At 69.0% G+C, this 14,643-nt stretch overlaps 2 protein-coding genes across 7 annotated transcripts in view; both read left to right on the top strand.

Annotated features, from left to right (window-relative positions):
• The first annotated feature begins 3,095 nt into the window (after nucleotides 1–3,095).
• Nucleotides 3,096–8,407, top strand: FGFR4 (fibroblast growth factor receptor 4). Of its 4 annotated transcripts, none has more exons than XM_065734618.1 (17): nucleotides 3,096–3,414; nucleotides 4,117–4,386; nucleotides 4,478–4,567; nucleotides 4,656–4,822; nucleotides 4,915–5,038; nucleotides 5,225–5,415; nucleotides 5,495–5,633; nucleotides 5,733–5,923; nucleotides 6,090–6,235; nucleotides 6,353–6,474; nucleotides 6,559–6,669; nucleotides 6,739–6,929; nucleotides 7,047–7,169; nucleotides 7,249–7,319; nucleotides 7,543–7,680; nucleotides 7,751–7,856; nucleotides 7,926–8,407. In XM_065734618.1, the coding sequence occupies exons 1-17, from the start codon at nucleotides 3,333–3,335 to the stop codon at nucleotides 8,070–8,072; spliced, it is 2,409 nt and encodes an 802-aa protein (XP_065590690.1). In that variant the 5' UTR covers nucleotides 3,096–3,332; the 3' UTR covers nucleotides 8,073–8,407. The 4 variants fall into 4 exon arrangements, with proteins under 4 accessions (XP_065590690.1, XP_065590688.1, XP_065590692.1 ...); XM_065734616.1 differs by having other exon boundaries at nucleotides 5,730–5,923; XM_065734620.1 differs by lacking the exon at nucleotides 4,117–4,386 and having other exon boundaries at nucleotides 5,730–5,923.
• Nucleotides 8,408–12,503: 4,096 nt separating this feature from the next.
• The window catches only part of NSD1 (nuclear receptor binding SET domain protein 1), a 53,414-nt gene continuing 51,274 nt past the window's right edge, over nucleotides 12,504–14,643 (top strand). The window contains exons 1-2 of one of the 3 annotated variants that reach the window (XM_065734621.1): nucleotides 12,504–12,514; nucleotides 13,449–14,071. In XM_065734621.1, the coding sequence (XP_065590693.1) occupies nucleotides 13,469–14,071 (603 nt within the window). In that variant the 5' untranslated portion in view covers nucleotides 12,504–12,514; nucleotides 13,449–13,468. Of the gene's footprint in view, nucleotides 12,515–13,143; nucleotides 13,200–13,417; nucleotides 14,072–14,643 lie in introns of those variants that run through there. The other 2 variants (XM_065734622.1, XM_065734623.1) reach the window with 2 other exon arrangements.

The raw sequence follows: 14,643 nt of genomic DNA, 5'->3' as shown, positions 1-14,643 counted from the left end.
CACACCTCACGGGGGCAGGACGTACTCCCAGCACAGCCTAAATGGGTGCCCAGCAGCTGTGGTGCCATTGCCCAGCTGCAGGCTGTGCCCAGCTGTGCCTTGCCTTGGCTCTGTCCTGCTGCCAGGGCCAGCTGTTGTGCTCCAGCCCTCACTTTCTACCGTGGTAGCACTGCAGCACCCATGGATACCCCACAGTGTGGTGCCATGGGGGCTGCATCCTGGCAATGGGGCTGCGTGCAGCAGTGCCCCTTGCCCGGGCCCCTGTGGGCGGCACCTGGCTGTGCCAGGGCTGTGTCTGCTGTGGCCAAACCCCAGTGCCTTCAGTGCTGGCAGCAGGCACAGGGCGCGCAGCCACCATGGCCACATCCCCACGGAAGTGCTGCCATCCCCTGCCCTCTTGCAGCCAGCTCTGCAGAGCCTGCCTGGCTGAGCTCCGGCACAGCGCTGGGACCCCCTCAGCTTGGGAGGAGCGCAGCCCTAACCACTGCCCTCCCTCGTGGCCCCACTGTCTCCAGCAAGTAAATCAGGTGCAGATGTGGGGATGGGTGCCTGCTTGCCATTAGGATTTGGGAACACAAGGGTGGCCCAGCTCCTGCCTTGCAGACCCTGCTGCTCCCAGGATATCCTTAGAGTCGTGTAGCACATGCTGTGTGCAATGCCCTGGGAAAGCAGCACCCGTACAGTCCTGAGCATGGAGTGGCTGTGCCCAGTGGATCGGCAGTGTGGGTGAGCATCTCCCCACTACACTGTGCTGCAGGGTGCTCCCTGCTTGTCCTGAAAGGAGCACAGTGCTTGCTGCTGGGGGCTTGGTTGGGGCTCCATGTCCCTCACTCAGCAGCTCCTCTGCCAGACCCTGAGTTCTCACCTCCCCAAAGGGAACAACAGGTTCATGTTTGCCAAGTGGTGCCTGGTTAAACCTTAACCTGGCTGGATTGCTCCATCCGTCCCTCCCTGCGGGAGATAAGGATCAGAAGGAGTGCAGCATTCTGCTCCCGGGGCAGCAGGAGCTGAGCTCCTGCCCGGAGCCTGTTCTGCAGGACGAGCTGCAGGGCTGGGACCTGTGTCCCAGGGCCAGCTCCTTTGTGCCCAGCATCCGTGTGCCCACAGGGCTGCAGCAGACACCCGCGTGGCCAGCCTGCAGGCTGTGGCTGGGGCAGTGCTGCCACGTGCTGAGCGCGGTGGGGCTGCAGAGAGCCACTGGGTACATACACACGGCTCTTGTGGCCCCACTCACTCGGCCTCAGCATCCCGACGCCACGCACGGAGTGCTGAGAGCCGGGGACCTGCACCCCAAACAACAGCCGTTCAGGAGAGGCCAAGAGAAACTTCCAGGAGGAAAGAGCCCCCCGGGCTCCGGCCCCCCCAGGAGCTGCTGGCCATGCACGCTGGCCGCAGGTGCGACCGCAGCAGGACCGGCGGCGAGCACTGGGGCCAGGCACAAGGGGCGGCTGTGTTCCCGCAGCCCCGGCTGCCTTCCAAGAGCAATATTGTTGGCACCAGGCAGGCTCCCTGCGCCGGCAGCGCATACATGGGCCTTTCATGACGGGAGCGGAGATGATTTACTGCCTGGGGGAAGGGGCAGCGGTGGGAGGATGGAGCCCCTGCACCCATCCCCTCGTGCGTGCTGCTGCCGCGGGGCCCTGCACGTGAGCGGGGCCGTGGGTCCGGATGGGCACAGGCAAACAGTGGGGTTCGCCCCTCCTTGGGCACAGGGCAGAGCGGCTCCCGTCGCCCCATCCACCCCATGCCCACCTCTGAGCATCCCCTCCCTGGGCAGCTCGGAAGCCACGGAGACATGTGCCCCTCGTGGTGCCGTGGCTAAGCAGGGTGCCAGGGCAGGGCCGTGCTGTGGCACAGGGATCCGGCTCTGGCACAATCCCCCCTTGTTGAGCTGCTGGCGTGGCCGTGCTGCGGCGGTGCTGCCGGAGGCGGGCGGCAGGCGGTGGGCTGTGTTGCCGTGAAGGGCTTTTTGTTTGCCTTCAGTTGCTGCTATAAATCAAGCGAGGCAGCCCGAGCCCCCGGCCCCGCGGCTGGGAGGGGAGCAGCTCCCTGCAGCCCACGCCCCGCTGCCCCATCCTGGCACGGAGGGAGCTGCCGGCACGGGTCCCATTGCCCTGCTCCCATGTGCCCACCTGGCTCCATCCCCACTGCAGGAACCAGGCAGGGATACGGGCGTTTCTCAGTGCCCATCCCAGGCTCCCGGCTCTCTTTTCGGGGCTTTGCGTATCCCTCCCCAGACAGCTGCAGGGGATCTGCCGCTCCCAGGGGATCTGCCGCCTCCTCTGCCTCCCTGGGCATCTCCGAGCCCTTCTCTTTTGGTTCGGCTTGGTTCAAATCTTGCCGAACCCAACGTTTCTCTGCGCTTCCGGCACTTCTCAAAGCTCTGCGGAGGCGACTGCTGCTCCGTGAAATTGATGTTCTCGTCCGCTTCACGCGCCGGCAGGAATGTGCTGCCGGAACAGCTGCCGGGGGCTGCGGCCGCGGGGGCTCCGGGAGGGGAGCGGGACCCCGTGCTCGGGGTGCGGCACTGCTGCGTCCCGAAGTCGCGGCCCCGCGGGATGGACGTTACAGTGGCAGCCCCCGAACGGCGCAGCACCGCAGCTCCGTTGCAAAGCGGCCCCGGGAGGAGCCCTGCGGCTCGGTTTCCCGGCTCTGCTCCCGCACGGACCGAGGAAACGGGACGCGGCCGCGGCTGCTCCCGGTGCCGGGGGTCCCTCCGCGGAGAGGTGTTTATGGTGCGGATTAGGGCCGGCCCAGCCCCGCCTCACGGCCCCGCGGTGTTTTACGACGCAACCTTATGGGCTCCTAATGGGGGTCACGGCCACTTGATGGCCCCGGCAGCGATAACGCCGCGCTAATTGCAGCGGTAGCAATTAGCCCGCGCGCCCCGCCACGGGAACGGCGCCCGGCAACGCGCGGCGGGGGCTGGGGGCTGGGGGCTGGGGGGCGGTGCCGCGGCGCGGCCCGGGCCCGGGGGCGGGGGACGGGGGGGTGGGCAGCGGGCAGCGGGCGGGGCCGGGGCCGCCCCCGGCGAGGCCGCCCGCGGCGCCGAGTAACCCGAGCGCCGCCCTACAAAGTGCCCGCGCCCTCGGCACAGCGCGGCGGGGTGAGAGCCGGGGCCGCCATGGGGCCGCGGCGCTGAGCGGAGCCCGCCCGGCCCCGCAGGACTTTGCCCGGGCCCTCCCCGCTGTGTTCGGTGCGGGCTGGAGGAGCCGCGCCGTCCCCGTTCCACGCGCGGCGCCGTCGGGGCTCCGCGGAGCCGCCTCTGCCCGACGGCTCCGGAGCAGAGCGGCTCCGCACCGCGCCGCCGCTTCCCGCGGGAGGCCCGGAAGATGCGGCCGCTCTGGCTCGTCCTGGCGGGGCTGCTGCTGGCGGCCGGCCCGGCCGGTTCCCGGCGCGGGGAGATGGAGCCAGGTACGGGCGGGACGGGGGGTGCTGGGGCAGCTGCGGGTCGGTTTAGCTGGTTGTTCTCGGCCCCGTTTCTCGCAGCCTCTGCGCGTCGGTAGCCCGGCGGCGGGCTGGGCTGGGCTGGGCTCGGTGCGGTGCGGTGGTGCGCACGCGGTGCTGACAGCTGCGGGGCTCCGGGCGCGACGGCGGCGCGTGGGACACGCGGACGGGGCGGGGGCTGCGGGGCTGCGTGTCCCGGTACAGTCAAACCGTCGCTGGATCGCCGCCGCTTTGAGTTGTCCGCGCGGTGCTTTTGCTCCGAGCAGCTCTGGGTTTAGAACAGAGCAGAATGTTTGTTTTGGAGCCGCTTTCTCAGCGTGGGCCAGGCCCGCGGGGAGCGGGAGGGGTTTGATGCTGAGAGTTTCCAGTCCCTTCCCATCTCAGTGCGGCGGGATGGGCGCGGGCACCCTGTGCCACAGAGTGACCCCTCTGGACGGACCGTGGTGTGGGTGGCCTCGGCCGGGAGCGCGGCAGTGCCAGGCAGCGCGGGGGAAGCCTTGTCCCAGTGCCCGGGGGCAGAGTCCAGCCCTCGCCCGCGTCTCTGGCCAGGACGGGGCGGCCGGGCGCTGGGCCGTGCTGCGCGCTGTGCACGTCGGGCAGGAGCGCGGTGGGACGCTGCCGGCGGGGAGCACCGTGCACGGCGCTCAGCGCGTCTCTCCCGGGCTGCAGAGCTGTTTGAGAGCCCGCTGCTGGAGTCGGAGGAGGAACACCTCCTGCTGGACCCGGGCAACGCACTGAAGCTGTACTGCGATGCCAACCAGAGCGGGGCCAGCGTGCTCTGGTACAAGGAGTCACGGCCGCTGGTTCCGGGGCCCCGCGTCCGCCTCCAGCAGAGTGTGTTGGAGATTGCCGAGGTCGCCTACGAGGACTCGGGGCTCTACGTGTGCCGGGTGCGGGGCACCGGGGAAATCCTGCGCAGCTTCACCATCTCTGTTGTGGGTGAGGGCCCAGAGCAGCGCTGAGGGGAGTGCAGCCCCATTTCCCCATCCTGCAGACAGGGGCATCCCTCACGACCCGCTCTCCTTTGCAGACTCGCTGGCATCAGGTGATGACGATGAAGACAGCGATGGAGACGGACCCCACAGGGACCGCAGCGAGGAGCCCGTCTATGTGCACAGAGGTGAGTGCTGCCATGGGAGGAGTGCTTGGGGGCAGCCCCCACCCAGGGCCATGCGGCCCATCCCGCAATGCCTGCCATCTCTCCTCAGCACCGTACTGGACTCACCCGCACCGCATGGACAAGAAGCTGTACGCCGTCCCCGCGGGGAACACGGTCAAGTTCCGCTGCCCGGCCTCTGGCAGCCCCAGCCCCAGCATCCGCTGGTTCAAGAATGGGCGTGAGTTCCGGGGGGAGCACCGCATCGGGGGCATCCGGGTAAGAACCCCCCTCCCTCCCATCCCTTCTTCCCCCCCTGCTGGTGTCTGGCTCAGCCGCAGCCCTCCTGAACCTGTTGTTCCCCATCGCAGCTCAGGCACCAGCACTGGAGCCTGGTGATGGAGAGCGTGGTGCCCTCCGACCGTGGCAACTACACCTGTCTGGTGGAGAACAGGTTTGGCAGCATCCGCTACAGCTACCTGCTGGACGTGCTGGGTGAGGGTCTGCAGGCGGTGCCGGGGGGTCCCTGCTGCCACTGTGCTGGGGAGGGGGGATGGGCTGCAGGGGATAAAGGTGGAAGAGCCCATCCTGAGCAGCCCATGTGTTCCAGCGCCTGAGGGAGGTGGGGTTGGGATGCTTCTGGGTGCTGTGGGTGACGCTGCCCCTATGCTCTGGGTGCAGAGAGGTCCCCGCACCGGCCCATCCTGCAGGCGGGGCTGCCTGCCAACACCACAGCCCTGGTGGGCAGCGACGTGGAGTTCTTCTGCAAGGTGTACAGCGATGCCCAGCCCCACATCCAGTGGCTGAAGCACATTGAAGTGAACGGCAGCAGCTACGGCCCTGACGGGGTGCCCTACGTTCAAGTGCTCAAGGTAGTGCCCATGGGGTAACAGGGGCACACGGAGTTTGTCCCCACGCAGGGATGCTCACAGTCCCTCGCTCTGCCCACAGACTGCAGATATCAACAGCTCCGAGGTGGAGGTGCTGTACCTGCGCAATGTCACCATGGAGGATGCGGGCGAGTACACCTGCCTGGCAGGGAACTCCATTGGCCTCTCCTACCAGTCAGCGTGGCTCACTGTGCTCCCTGGTATGGCTGGGGTTAGGTTTAGGGCTGGGGTTAGGGTTAGAAGGGGTGGGAGCAGCACAGGGACCGTGGAGCAGGCTGATGTGTGCTCTCCCCCAGAAGAAGAGCTGGTGCATGAAGCCGAGGCCCCCGAGGCCAAGTACACCGACATCATCATCTACACATCGGGCTCACTGGCCGTGGCCATGGCCCTCATCATCGTGGTGCTGTGCCGCATGCAGACACAGCCAAGCAAGCAGCCCCTGGAGCCCATGGCCGTGCACAAGCTCTCCAAGTTCCCACTCATCCGACAGGTGAGGGCTGAGCTGGGGGCACCTTGGTGAGCAGCTGGCCCTGCTGGTGGTGCCACCTGTCCCTGTCACCTTGCCCTAGGGGCTGCCCTCACTCAGTTGCCCCCAGCAGCACCGGGTCTCAGCGTTAAGTCCCAGGTGCCTGAGGGCTGCTGTGCTGTCCCTGCAGTTCTCCCTGGACTCCAGCTCCTCGGGAAAGTCCAGCACGTCGCTGATGCGTGTCACCCGCCTCTCCTCCAGCTGTGCCCCCATGCTGGCAGGCGTCGTGGAGCTGGACCTGCCGCTGGATTCCAAGTGGGAATTCCCCCGGGAAAAGTACGGAGCTGGGGAGGGAGGGCTGGGGCTGGCAGTGCCACTGCTGGGGTTTTGTGCCCCCTGGGCTCGGAACAGGGTCAGTCCCATGGTATGCTCACGGTTCTGCTTCCCTGCCAGGCTGGTGCTGGGGAAGCCCTTGGGTGAGGGCTGCTTTGGGCAGGTGGTGCGGGCAGAGGCGTACGGCATCGACAGGGAGCGTCCGGACCGAGCTGTCACCGTGGCTGTCAAAATGCTCAAAGGTAATGGCTCTGCTGCGGTGTCCTGGGTGTGGCCGCTGCACTGGTGCCACCCCTGCACACAGTGACACAGCCATCTGTCCCCAGACAACGCCACCGACAAGGACCTGGCTGATCTCATCTCCGAGATGGAGATGATGAAGCTGATGGACAAGCACAAGAACATCATCAACCTGCTGGGGGTGTGCACGCAGGATGGTGAGGGGCTCAGGGGCAGGGGGTGCTGGGGTGGATAGGGCAGGGCTGAGTGCTGTGTGTCCTCCCCAGGGCCCCTGTATGTGATAGTGGAGTTTGCTGCCAAGGGGAACCTGCGCGAGTACCTGCGGGCCCGGCGGCCGCCCACACCCGACTACACCTTTGACATAACGGCACTGCCCGAGGAGCAGCTCTGTTTCAAGGACCTGGTGTCCTGCGTCTACCAGGTGGCCCGTGGCATGGAGTACCTGGAATCCAAACGGGTAGGGATGGTGATCTGGCTGCCACCAGGCCTGGGCACCTCCTGGGGCTGGTGGTGCTGAGGGTCTGGGGTGGGAGCTGCCATCTCATGCCTGAGGTGATGCGTTCCCCCGTGGCAGTGCATCCACCGTGACCTGGCTGCGCGCAACGTCCTGGTCACAGCAGAAAATGTGATGAAAATCGCCGATTTTGGCTTGGCCAGGGATGTCCATGACATTGACTACTACAAGAAAACCAGCAATGTGAGCGTGGGGCCATGTGCGGGGCAGGGGATGGGATGGAGACCCGTAGGGCTGGCTGAGCTGAGCTTTGTTCCTGCAGGGCCGCTTGCCTGTCAAGTGGATGGCACCCGAGGCACTGTTTGACCGTGTCTACACCCACCAGAGTGATGTGTGAGTGCTGGGGGCCGAGGGCTGCCGTGTGTGGGGTGAAGTAGCGCTGTGGTGTCCTCAGCTATAGGGCAGGGGCACTCCGTGGGGTGAAGCTCTACCCAGATGCAGAGCAGGGCTCTCTTGTCCCTGCTTCCAGGGTAAGAGGGGTGGGAGGAACAGGGTCCTGTCTGCTGTGGGAAGGGGCTGGAACAGTGACACCGTCCTCTGCCATGTACAATCACAGGTGGTCCTTTGGGATCCTGATGTGGGAGATCTTCACGCTGGGCGGTTCCCCGTACCCTGGCATCCCTGTGGAGGAGCTCTTCAAGCTGCTGAAGGAGGGGCACCGCATGGACCGCCCATCCAACTGCACCCACGAGCTGTGAGTACTGCTGCTGGGGGGTGGGTGAGCATGGGGTGGCAGCACCCCCATAACATGCCCTCACCCCCAGGTACATGCTGATGCGTGAGTGCTGGCACGCGGTCCCCTCGCAGCGGCCCACCTTCAAGCAGCTGGTGGAGGGGCTGGATAAGATCCTGGCAGCCATCTCGGAGGAGGTGAGCGGAGGAGGGGACAGCCCCTGCAGGGGCACAGGGCAGGCAGTGACAGCGCTGTGTCCTCTGCAGTACCTGGACCTCTCCATGCCCTTCGAGCAGTACTCGCCCTCCTGCGAGGACACCACCAGCACCTGCTCCTCTGATGACTCCGTCTTCACCCACGACCCGTTGCCGCTCACTCCCTGCCTCTTTGCCTACCCCAGTGGCAGGACTTAGGGGCTGGGCGGATGCCAGCAGTTTTCCTCACAGTGCTGTTCCCCACTTCTCTGGGCATAGGGGTCTCTCTGTTGGGGACTGCAGTCCTCTATAATGGTTCTGCTTGGAGCCTGCAGCCCTGGTTGGGTCCTGGCAGCGTCAGCCCCTGCCTTGCAGGGGTGGGCATCACCCAGGGGCCCCTGGCATCGCCTGGAGAGTTGGCTGTTGTCCCATGCTTCAATGGAAGTGGCTCCTGGGGGGAGCCCCGCTGCCTGCCTCTGTACATAGCCATAGAGATGAATATTTATGTACATGAAATATCGACCTGATAAATTATTATTATTTTTTTTTTAATAGATCTCGGTGCAGTTTCTGGGCTGCTCCCAGGGGTGAGGGAGGAAGGCAGTGCTGCTGGGGGGCAGTGCCGCAGGTGCAGGAAGTGGGGTCCTATGCCTCCAGCCCCACTCCGGCACAAAGCACTGTTGCATCTGTTCCCCATTAGCCGCTGTTGCACTAAGCCACCGTGAACTCCGCTACCAGCATCGCCCTGAAACTGATCCACCAACTGCTGCTGGCTCCCAGGCTGGGAAAGAGCCCCAGGCCCCGTGCAGTGAGGTCCCCCCCCCCCCTCCCCACCTAGGCCGGCCCCAGGACCCCCGATAAAAGTGAGTTATGGGCTCTGTGCTCCTTTATCCTAACCCCAGTGCCCCTGGCAGCGGGGTTATGGGGCTGCAGGCCCTGCTCCTGGTGCCCACTTTGCCCTCCAGCACCCAACTCAGCTCCACAGGGAGCGTCTCAGGCAGGGGCTGCAGCTGTCTCTCTGTGTCTAGGGTTTCATCTCGTTCCCTCCACTCGAGCAAGGGCTGGGTTTTGCCGGGCCATTAGCCCCAGGATCTTGTTTCCTCCTCCAGCTCCCAGCTGCAGGAGCAGCACCAGTGGAGGGGAGCAGCCCCCAGCGTGCACAGGAGCTGGCTCTGGGGAACGATGTGCCCCAACTGCTGGGGTTCAGGGCAGGTGGAACGTTGTGCTGTGCTGGCAGCAGGGTGCAGCCATCTTTGGGCAGTGCTGGGGGGCACAGCCTGACCTGCCTTGCATGTGCTTTCAGAGCTGTCTGAGGGCCACCTCCCCACTTTGGAGGGAGCCCAGTCCTGCTTCCCTTCTCCCAGATCCTGGCCGTGGGGCCCTGCTCCCCCTCTCCCCTGGGCATACTTTCCCCCCCCCCAGGGCCCCCAGACCACCAGCAGGTGTGAAACCTGCCCTGGCCCTACAGCCTCCCTGCCCCGAGGAAGGATTCCAGCTGTCCGCTAATGTGCCAGAACCAATGCATTTAGCACAGCCGTGAATGGGGCATTCACACGCCGGAGGGCAAACTGCCCAGGCAGAGGGGGGCTGTCCAGTCCTGCCCCCCAACCCCCCCCCCCCGAGCCACAGGAGAGCCATCCCTGGTCTATCTGCTATGTCCCCCTGCTCTGCTCCCAGGCTGGGGGGGGGGGGGGGGGGGGAGGGTGTGGTGTGATCCCTGCAGCCCAACACGTGGGTGTCCCCAACACTGCTCCCGAGGTCCCAGCAGTGCCTGATGCTGTGCCCAGCCTTTTCAGGATCTGGTGCTGCCCCACACAGCCGTGCATCCCCTCCATCCTGGGGCTGGGGAGCACCGGGCTGGACCGGCGTACAGGGCATGGGATGTGGGGCAGGGACATGGACTGCCGGGGTGTCCCGCAGCCTCACACCAACTGGAGGACGGTTTTATTGTTGAACATTCCTGGTGTTTTCTGTCAGGGCTGAACCAATTGTCCTTAATCCGCCAGGCTCTGTTGGCCAAACAAGTGTGGCTGAGCCACCGGCATCCTGTCCCCACGAACAGGCCCCTTTTGTGAGGGGGATTTAGCGTGTAGCCCAGTAAATCCTGCTGGTTTCCTGAGGCACCGTTCCCACACGCCTTCCCCCAGCGCCGGGACCTGGCACCGAGCCCCGGGAGGTGCCGCGCCGCGGGGCCGGGGCTGCTCCACGCGGGACGTGGGACTTTCCTTTCTCCACCGCTGCCCTTGGGGGGAGTCCTGAGCCCCGGGGGTGATGCTGAGTGCCGGGGTCACGGAGCCGGTTCCGACGCCAGCCCAATGCCTTCGCTTAACGACCCTGTTATCGGGACAGAGGGTGCTTTTCGCTTTTTTTCTCCAAAACAAAGGAGCGGGGATCTTATCTCCCGGCCGCATCTGGCTTTTGTGGGATGGACAACACCTGAACACCTCTGCCCCGGGGCTGGATGCTTGCTGGGTGGGGCTGGAGGCTGCGAGGCGCCCACCGCTCCCCGTGAGCACCGCCGGCCCCGGGCAGCGAAGGAAGAGGGGCAGGGAAAAGGCACCACGGAGTCCCACGCGTGATAGCATCCCACGCTGCCTCCCGGGCTGAGGAAGGCAACACATCTGCATTCCCGGACATCTGCTCGCAACCAAATCCCCAAGGCCGCATTCCTACGCCGTGCAAAATGCCCCACGCTTGCACCCTCCTGTGGACACACACGCATTCACGCTTGCAACACCGCGTGGACCCCTCCGTCCCCACACCGCCGGCACACACAATCTCCCCTGCACAGAATCGCGCTCCCTCCGTACGCCGCACACCCGCGGGCAGCTCCGGGCCGCGAGCCCCATCTCCCGGCCGGCTCCGGCAGCTCCTCCCCGGCTCCAGGGACACATCTGCGGGGAAAAGCGGGCTGAAGCCGGCGCGGGGCGCCGCAGCCATCGCCGGCCCTGGGGACAGGGTTGCCGGCACCGCGGGCAGCGGGCGGGGCGTCGAGCCCGTTCCTCCGGCACCGTGCCGTAGCCCCGCGCCGCGGTCCCGGCTCCGGGAGCCTCGCTCCCCGCGTGCCCCGGGACCGACGTTCGCGGGCTGCGGGGACGGCGGGAGCGCGGCACCGTGCTCAGCGTGGGGATCCACGCTGGACGCCGCAGCGGACGGCGCAGCGCTGCCCGCCTGCAGCGCGGGGACGAGGGTGCGGTGCAAGCAGCGCGGAGCACGGCTCATCCGCGCGGCCCGGGGCCCGGAGAGCCGCTCGCTCCCCCGGGGAAGGGGCCCCTGCGGGCAGGATGCTCCCCGCTCCTCTCCTCCTCAGCTTCCTTCCTCCCGGCCCGGCCAGCCCTCCCTCTGCCCGCCAGCTTTAACCCTTTCGCCCGCGCTCGCCAACCCCACGTTCCCAGAACCCTTTGTGCTGCGCAGCGCTCCGGGGCTGCTCTCTCCCCCCCCCGGGCTCCGGTCCGCTCCGCGGCATTGTGCGTGGCACGGAGCCCGAAGGCCGCCGGCAAAACGTGCGGGCGTACCGGGCAGCGGGCGGAGGCCGCGCGGGGAAGGGCTCGAGCAGAGGCCCCGCAGCGCTCACACAAAAGGCGGCCATGGCTCTGCGCCGCGCACCCGAGCGGGAGTGCAGCGGCCGGAAGAGCGTCCGCGGGGACGGTGGCAGCCGCGCAACCGCGGGTTGGATCGATAACAGTGCCACGCGAGGCAGGGGGAGGCTGAGGGTGTCCGCGAGCTCTGCCTCCAGCACGCGGCACCGGGCCCTGCCCGCAGCCCCCTCCCCCCTCCCGGCACAACCACCCCGGTGCGGGGCCCCATCCTGGCACCGCGCAGCTCCGGGAGGGCCGCGGGGCGCGGAGTCGCTCCACGCTGCCACGCGGAGCCCTGCCCGCCCCCGGGGGGGTTCTAAATAAAACCACCGCCTTTATTTTGGGAGTGTGACGGCGCGGCGCGGGGCACGTGGCTGCGGGGAGGAAGGAGGGAAAGGCGCTCCCGGGGCCTCGAGCGGCGAGGACGCGGTGCGGGGCCGCGCTCCCGCGGGGCACCGTGGGCCACGTCGCGGCGGTGGCACGACGACACGGGGACGGCGGCGGGGCCCCTCCGGGCCGACCGAGGTGGTCCCGTTGGGCCGCAGGGCGGTGCCCGCCGGGCGGAGGGGCGCGGGGCGGTGCCCGCTGCGGGGCCGGGCCGGGTCCTGTCCCCGTGCCCACCTGCGGTCACCACCGGCCGTCGCGGAGCCCCGCAGCCCCGGGAAGGAAGCGCAGCGCCGAGCGGCCCCGCGGCCCCTGCCCGGCCGGGAAACAAAGGGCAGCGGCGGGGAGGGGGGGGGCGAGGGGGGGGCAGCGCCGCACCGCGCCGAGCCCCGCGGCGGCACGCGGCCCGAGCAGCACCGCCCCGGTGTGTGCCACGGCCCCGCACTGCCCCCGGCCGCTGCCCCCCGAGCCTTGCTGAGCCGTGCCGTGGCGCGGCGCCCGGACCCGCGCGGCTCGTGGCGAAGCCCCCAGCCCCATCTGCACGGAGCGACGGAGCAGCCGCCGCCACCGCCCGGGGGACCGCCGGTGTGCGGGGAGGGGCGGCCCGGGGCCGGCAGCGGGGCGGGCGGGAGCGCGGCGCGGCGGGGCCTGACGAGGACACGGGCGCCGTTTCCCAGCGGGAGAGGGCCGCGCCCGGCGGTGTGCGGGCGAGTGGCGGGGAACGGGGAAACGGAGCGGAGCGGAGCGGGCGGCGGACAATGGCCGGGGCAGCGCGCAGGGCCGGGCCGGGCTCGGTGCCCGCGGGGTCTGAACGCCTCCATTTTGTTGGCGCCCGCGGGCCCGACACCCGCCCGTAGGCCCCGCGCGGGGCTGGGGACGGTGGGCCCGCAGGTGAGGCGCGGTACGAGCCGTGTCTGCGGGGCCGGGGCCGCCGCCGAGGGTACGGGGCACGGGGGGGGGGGGGCATGCGGGCGGGCGGGCCGGGCCGGGCCGGGCCGCAGGTGGGAGCGGGAGACGGGGCCGAGCCGGGGCGCGCCGGGGGGGGGCAGCACTGAGAGCTCCGGCCCCGCGGTGCTGTCGGGGGGGGGGATGGGGGGGGAAGGGGGGCGCCCGCCGCGGGGGGTAAGGGAGGGGAGGGGGGGGGCGCGCGAGCGCGCGCTGATTGGCCGCCGCCGAACCCCAAGAGCGGGCGCGGGGGCGCGCGCGCAGGCGCGGGGGGCGCGCGCCCGGCGGGATGGCGGCGGCGCCGGGCGCGCGCATGCGGGGGAGGGAGGAGGGAGGCGGCGGAGGAGCGCTGGCGGGGCCTGGCCGGGCCGGGTCGGCGCGTCTCCTTCTCGGGCCGCGGCGGGGGCAGGCGGCGGCGAGGCGGCCGCGGCGGCCGCAGGTGAGCGCTGCCCGGCGGGCGCCGCCTCTCGCCGTGCGGGCGGAGCGGAGGAGAGCTGAGGAGAGCGGAGCGGGGCCGGGCGGAGGGCCGCGGCCCGGGCCTAGCGGCGCGGCGGCCGCCTCCATTCCTCCCTCCCTCTCGCCCTCCCTCTCTCTCGCCCGCGCGGGGCCGCGGAGCGGAGCGGGCCCCGGGGCGCGGCTGCCATTTTGTGCGGGCGGCCGGGCTGACCCCATTGTGCTGTGCCCGCAGGTGGATGCCCGCCGCCCGGCATGGAGCAGGCCTGCGAGGTGAGCCGCCGCAGCTGCCTCGTCCCCTTCGGCACCTCGCTGCCGGCCGCAGAGCCCAAGGGCGGTCCGTTCGGCGAGCCCCGCGGCCCCGAGCCGCCCGCCATGCAGCTGGCGGCCGCCAACCCCGGCTACGGGCAGAACCCGTCGTCCTGCTACATCCCGCTGCGCCGGCTGCAGGACCTGGCCTCCATGATTAGCGCCGAGTACCTCGGCGGCCCCGCCGACGGCGCTGAGGCCCTGCCCGACCCCGGCTCGCCGCCCCCCCGCGCCCCCGCGCCGCAGGAGCCGCCGGGCGGAGCCGGCCCCGAGCCCGCCGCCGTGCCGGGCTTCCCGCTGTTGCTGCGGGACGGAGGGGACGAGGAGGACGAGGAGGAGGGCAACGAGACGCCGGAGGACGACGACGACGACGAGGAGGAGGAGGACGACGACGACGACGACGACGACTACGACGAGGAGCCTGAGCAGAGCCGCGAGGCCGGCAGCCCGGAGCCGCCCCGCCTGCAGCCTGCCGAACTGCCCGGGTTGGACGGCGGCCCCGGGGAGAACGCGGAGCCCTCCGGCAGCGCCGCGGCCGCGCTGCAGCTCGTAAGCTGCGCCGGGGCGGGGAGGAGGGGGGGAATGGGGACGGTCGGCACCGGGCGGGGGGGAGCGGCGCGGCTCCATCTTGCGGGCCCGGCCGGGCCGCGGCTGGCAGCTGACATCGCGGCGGCCTGCTGGCAGCCATCTTGCCGAGGGGACAGATTTGACACCAGCGCGGCCGCCGTTGGGAGCCGCTGTGCCGGGCCGGGCCGCGGCCCCGTCCGCCTTCACGTGCGCGCTGTCACCGCCGGGCGCTGCGTGCCTTTGTCGCACGGCCCTGAGGCTCTCGCCGCGGTATTTATTTGTTGTCGCGGTTATTTTTTTTCCCTCCCGTAGACATCACGCCTTCGCAGCTGCGTAATTATTCGTGTTTTTTTCCGCTCTGCTCTCAGCGCGTGTTCAGGCAGCTGATGGGGACGGGAGACCTCTCTCGTCTCCTGGCATCTGGGTTGTCGGAGCCTTTTGTTTGGGCGCCAGGTCCCGAGCTGCGGGGCTCTTCCCCCACATTTTTCCCCCTCGCCCTGGCTCCCCGTTATTCGCTTTATTTGAGCCTGTTTCTGGGCGTTGCTCCTGTTCCA

The sequence above is a fragment of the Cyrtonyx montezumae genome, unplaced genomic scaffold, assembly GCF_038088225.1.
Source record: "Cyrtonyx montezumae isolate F1298 unplaced genomic scaffold, pur_monq_1.0 scaffold_18, whole genome shotgun sequence".
NCBI classification, from domain to species: domain Eukaryota; kingdom Metazoa; phylum Chordata; class Aves; order Galliformes; family Odontophoridae; genus Cyrtonyx; species Cyrtonyx montezumae.
Note: the sequence above shows the minus strand (reverse complement) of the source record. Positions and strands in the feature narration are given on the sequence as shown.

Bases quoted from the DNA above. Each gene is read 5' to 3' on its own strand.
- FGFR4 (XM_065734616.1), top strand. From the start codon at position 3,333: ATGCGGCCGCTCTGGCTCGTCCTGGCGGGGCTGCTGCTGGCGGCCGGC. The intron at 5,924-6,089 runs GTGAGGGCTGAG...CTGTCCCTGCAG, and splicing joins AGTTCCCACTCATCCGACAG to TTCTCCCTGGACTCCAGCTC. The intron at 7,857-7,925 runs GTGAGCGGAGGA...TGTCCTCTGCAG, and splicing joins TGGCAGCCATCTCGGAGGAG to TACCTGGACCTCTCCATGCC.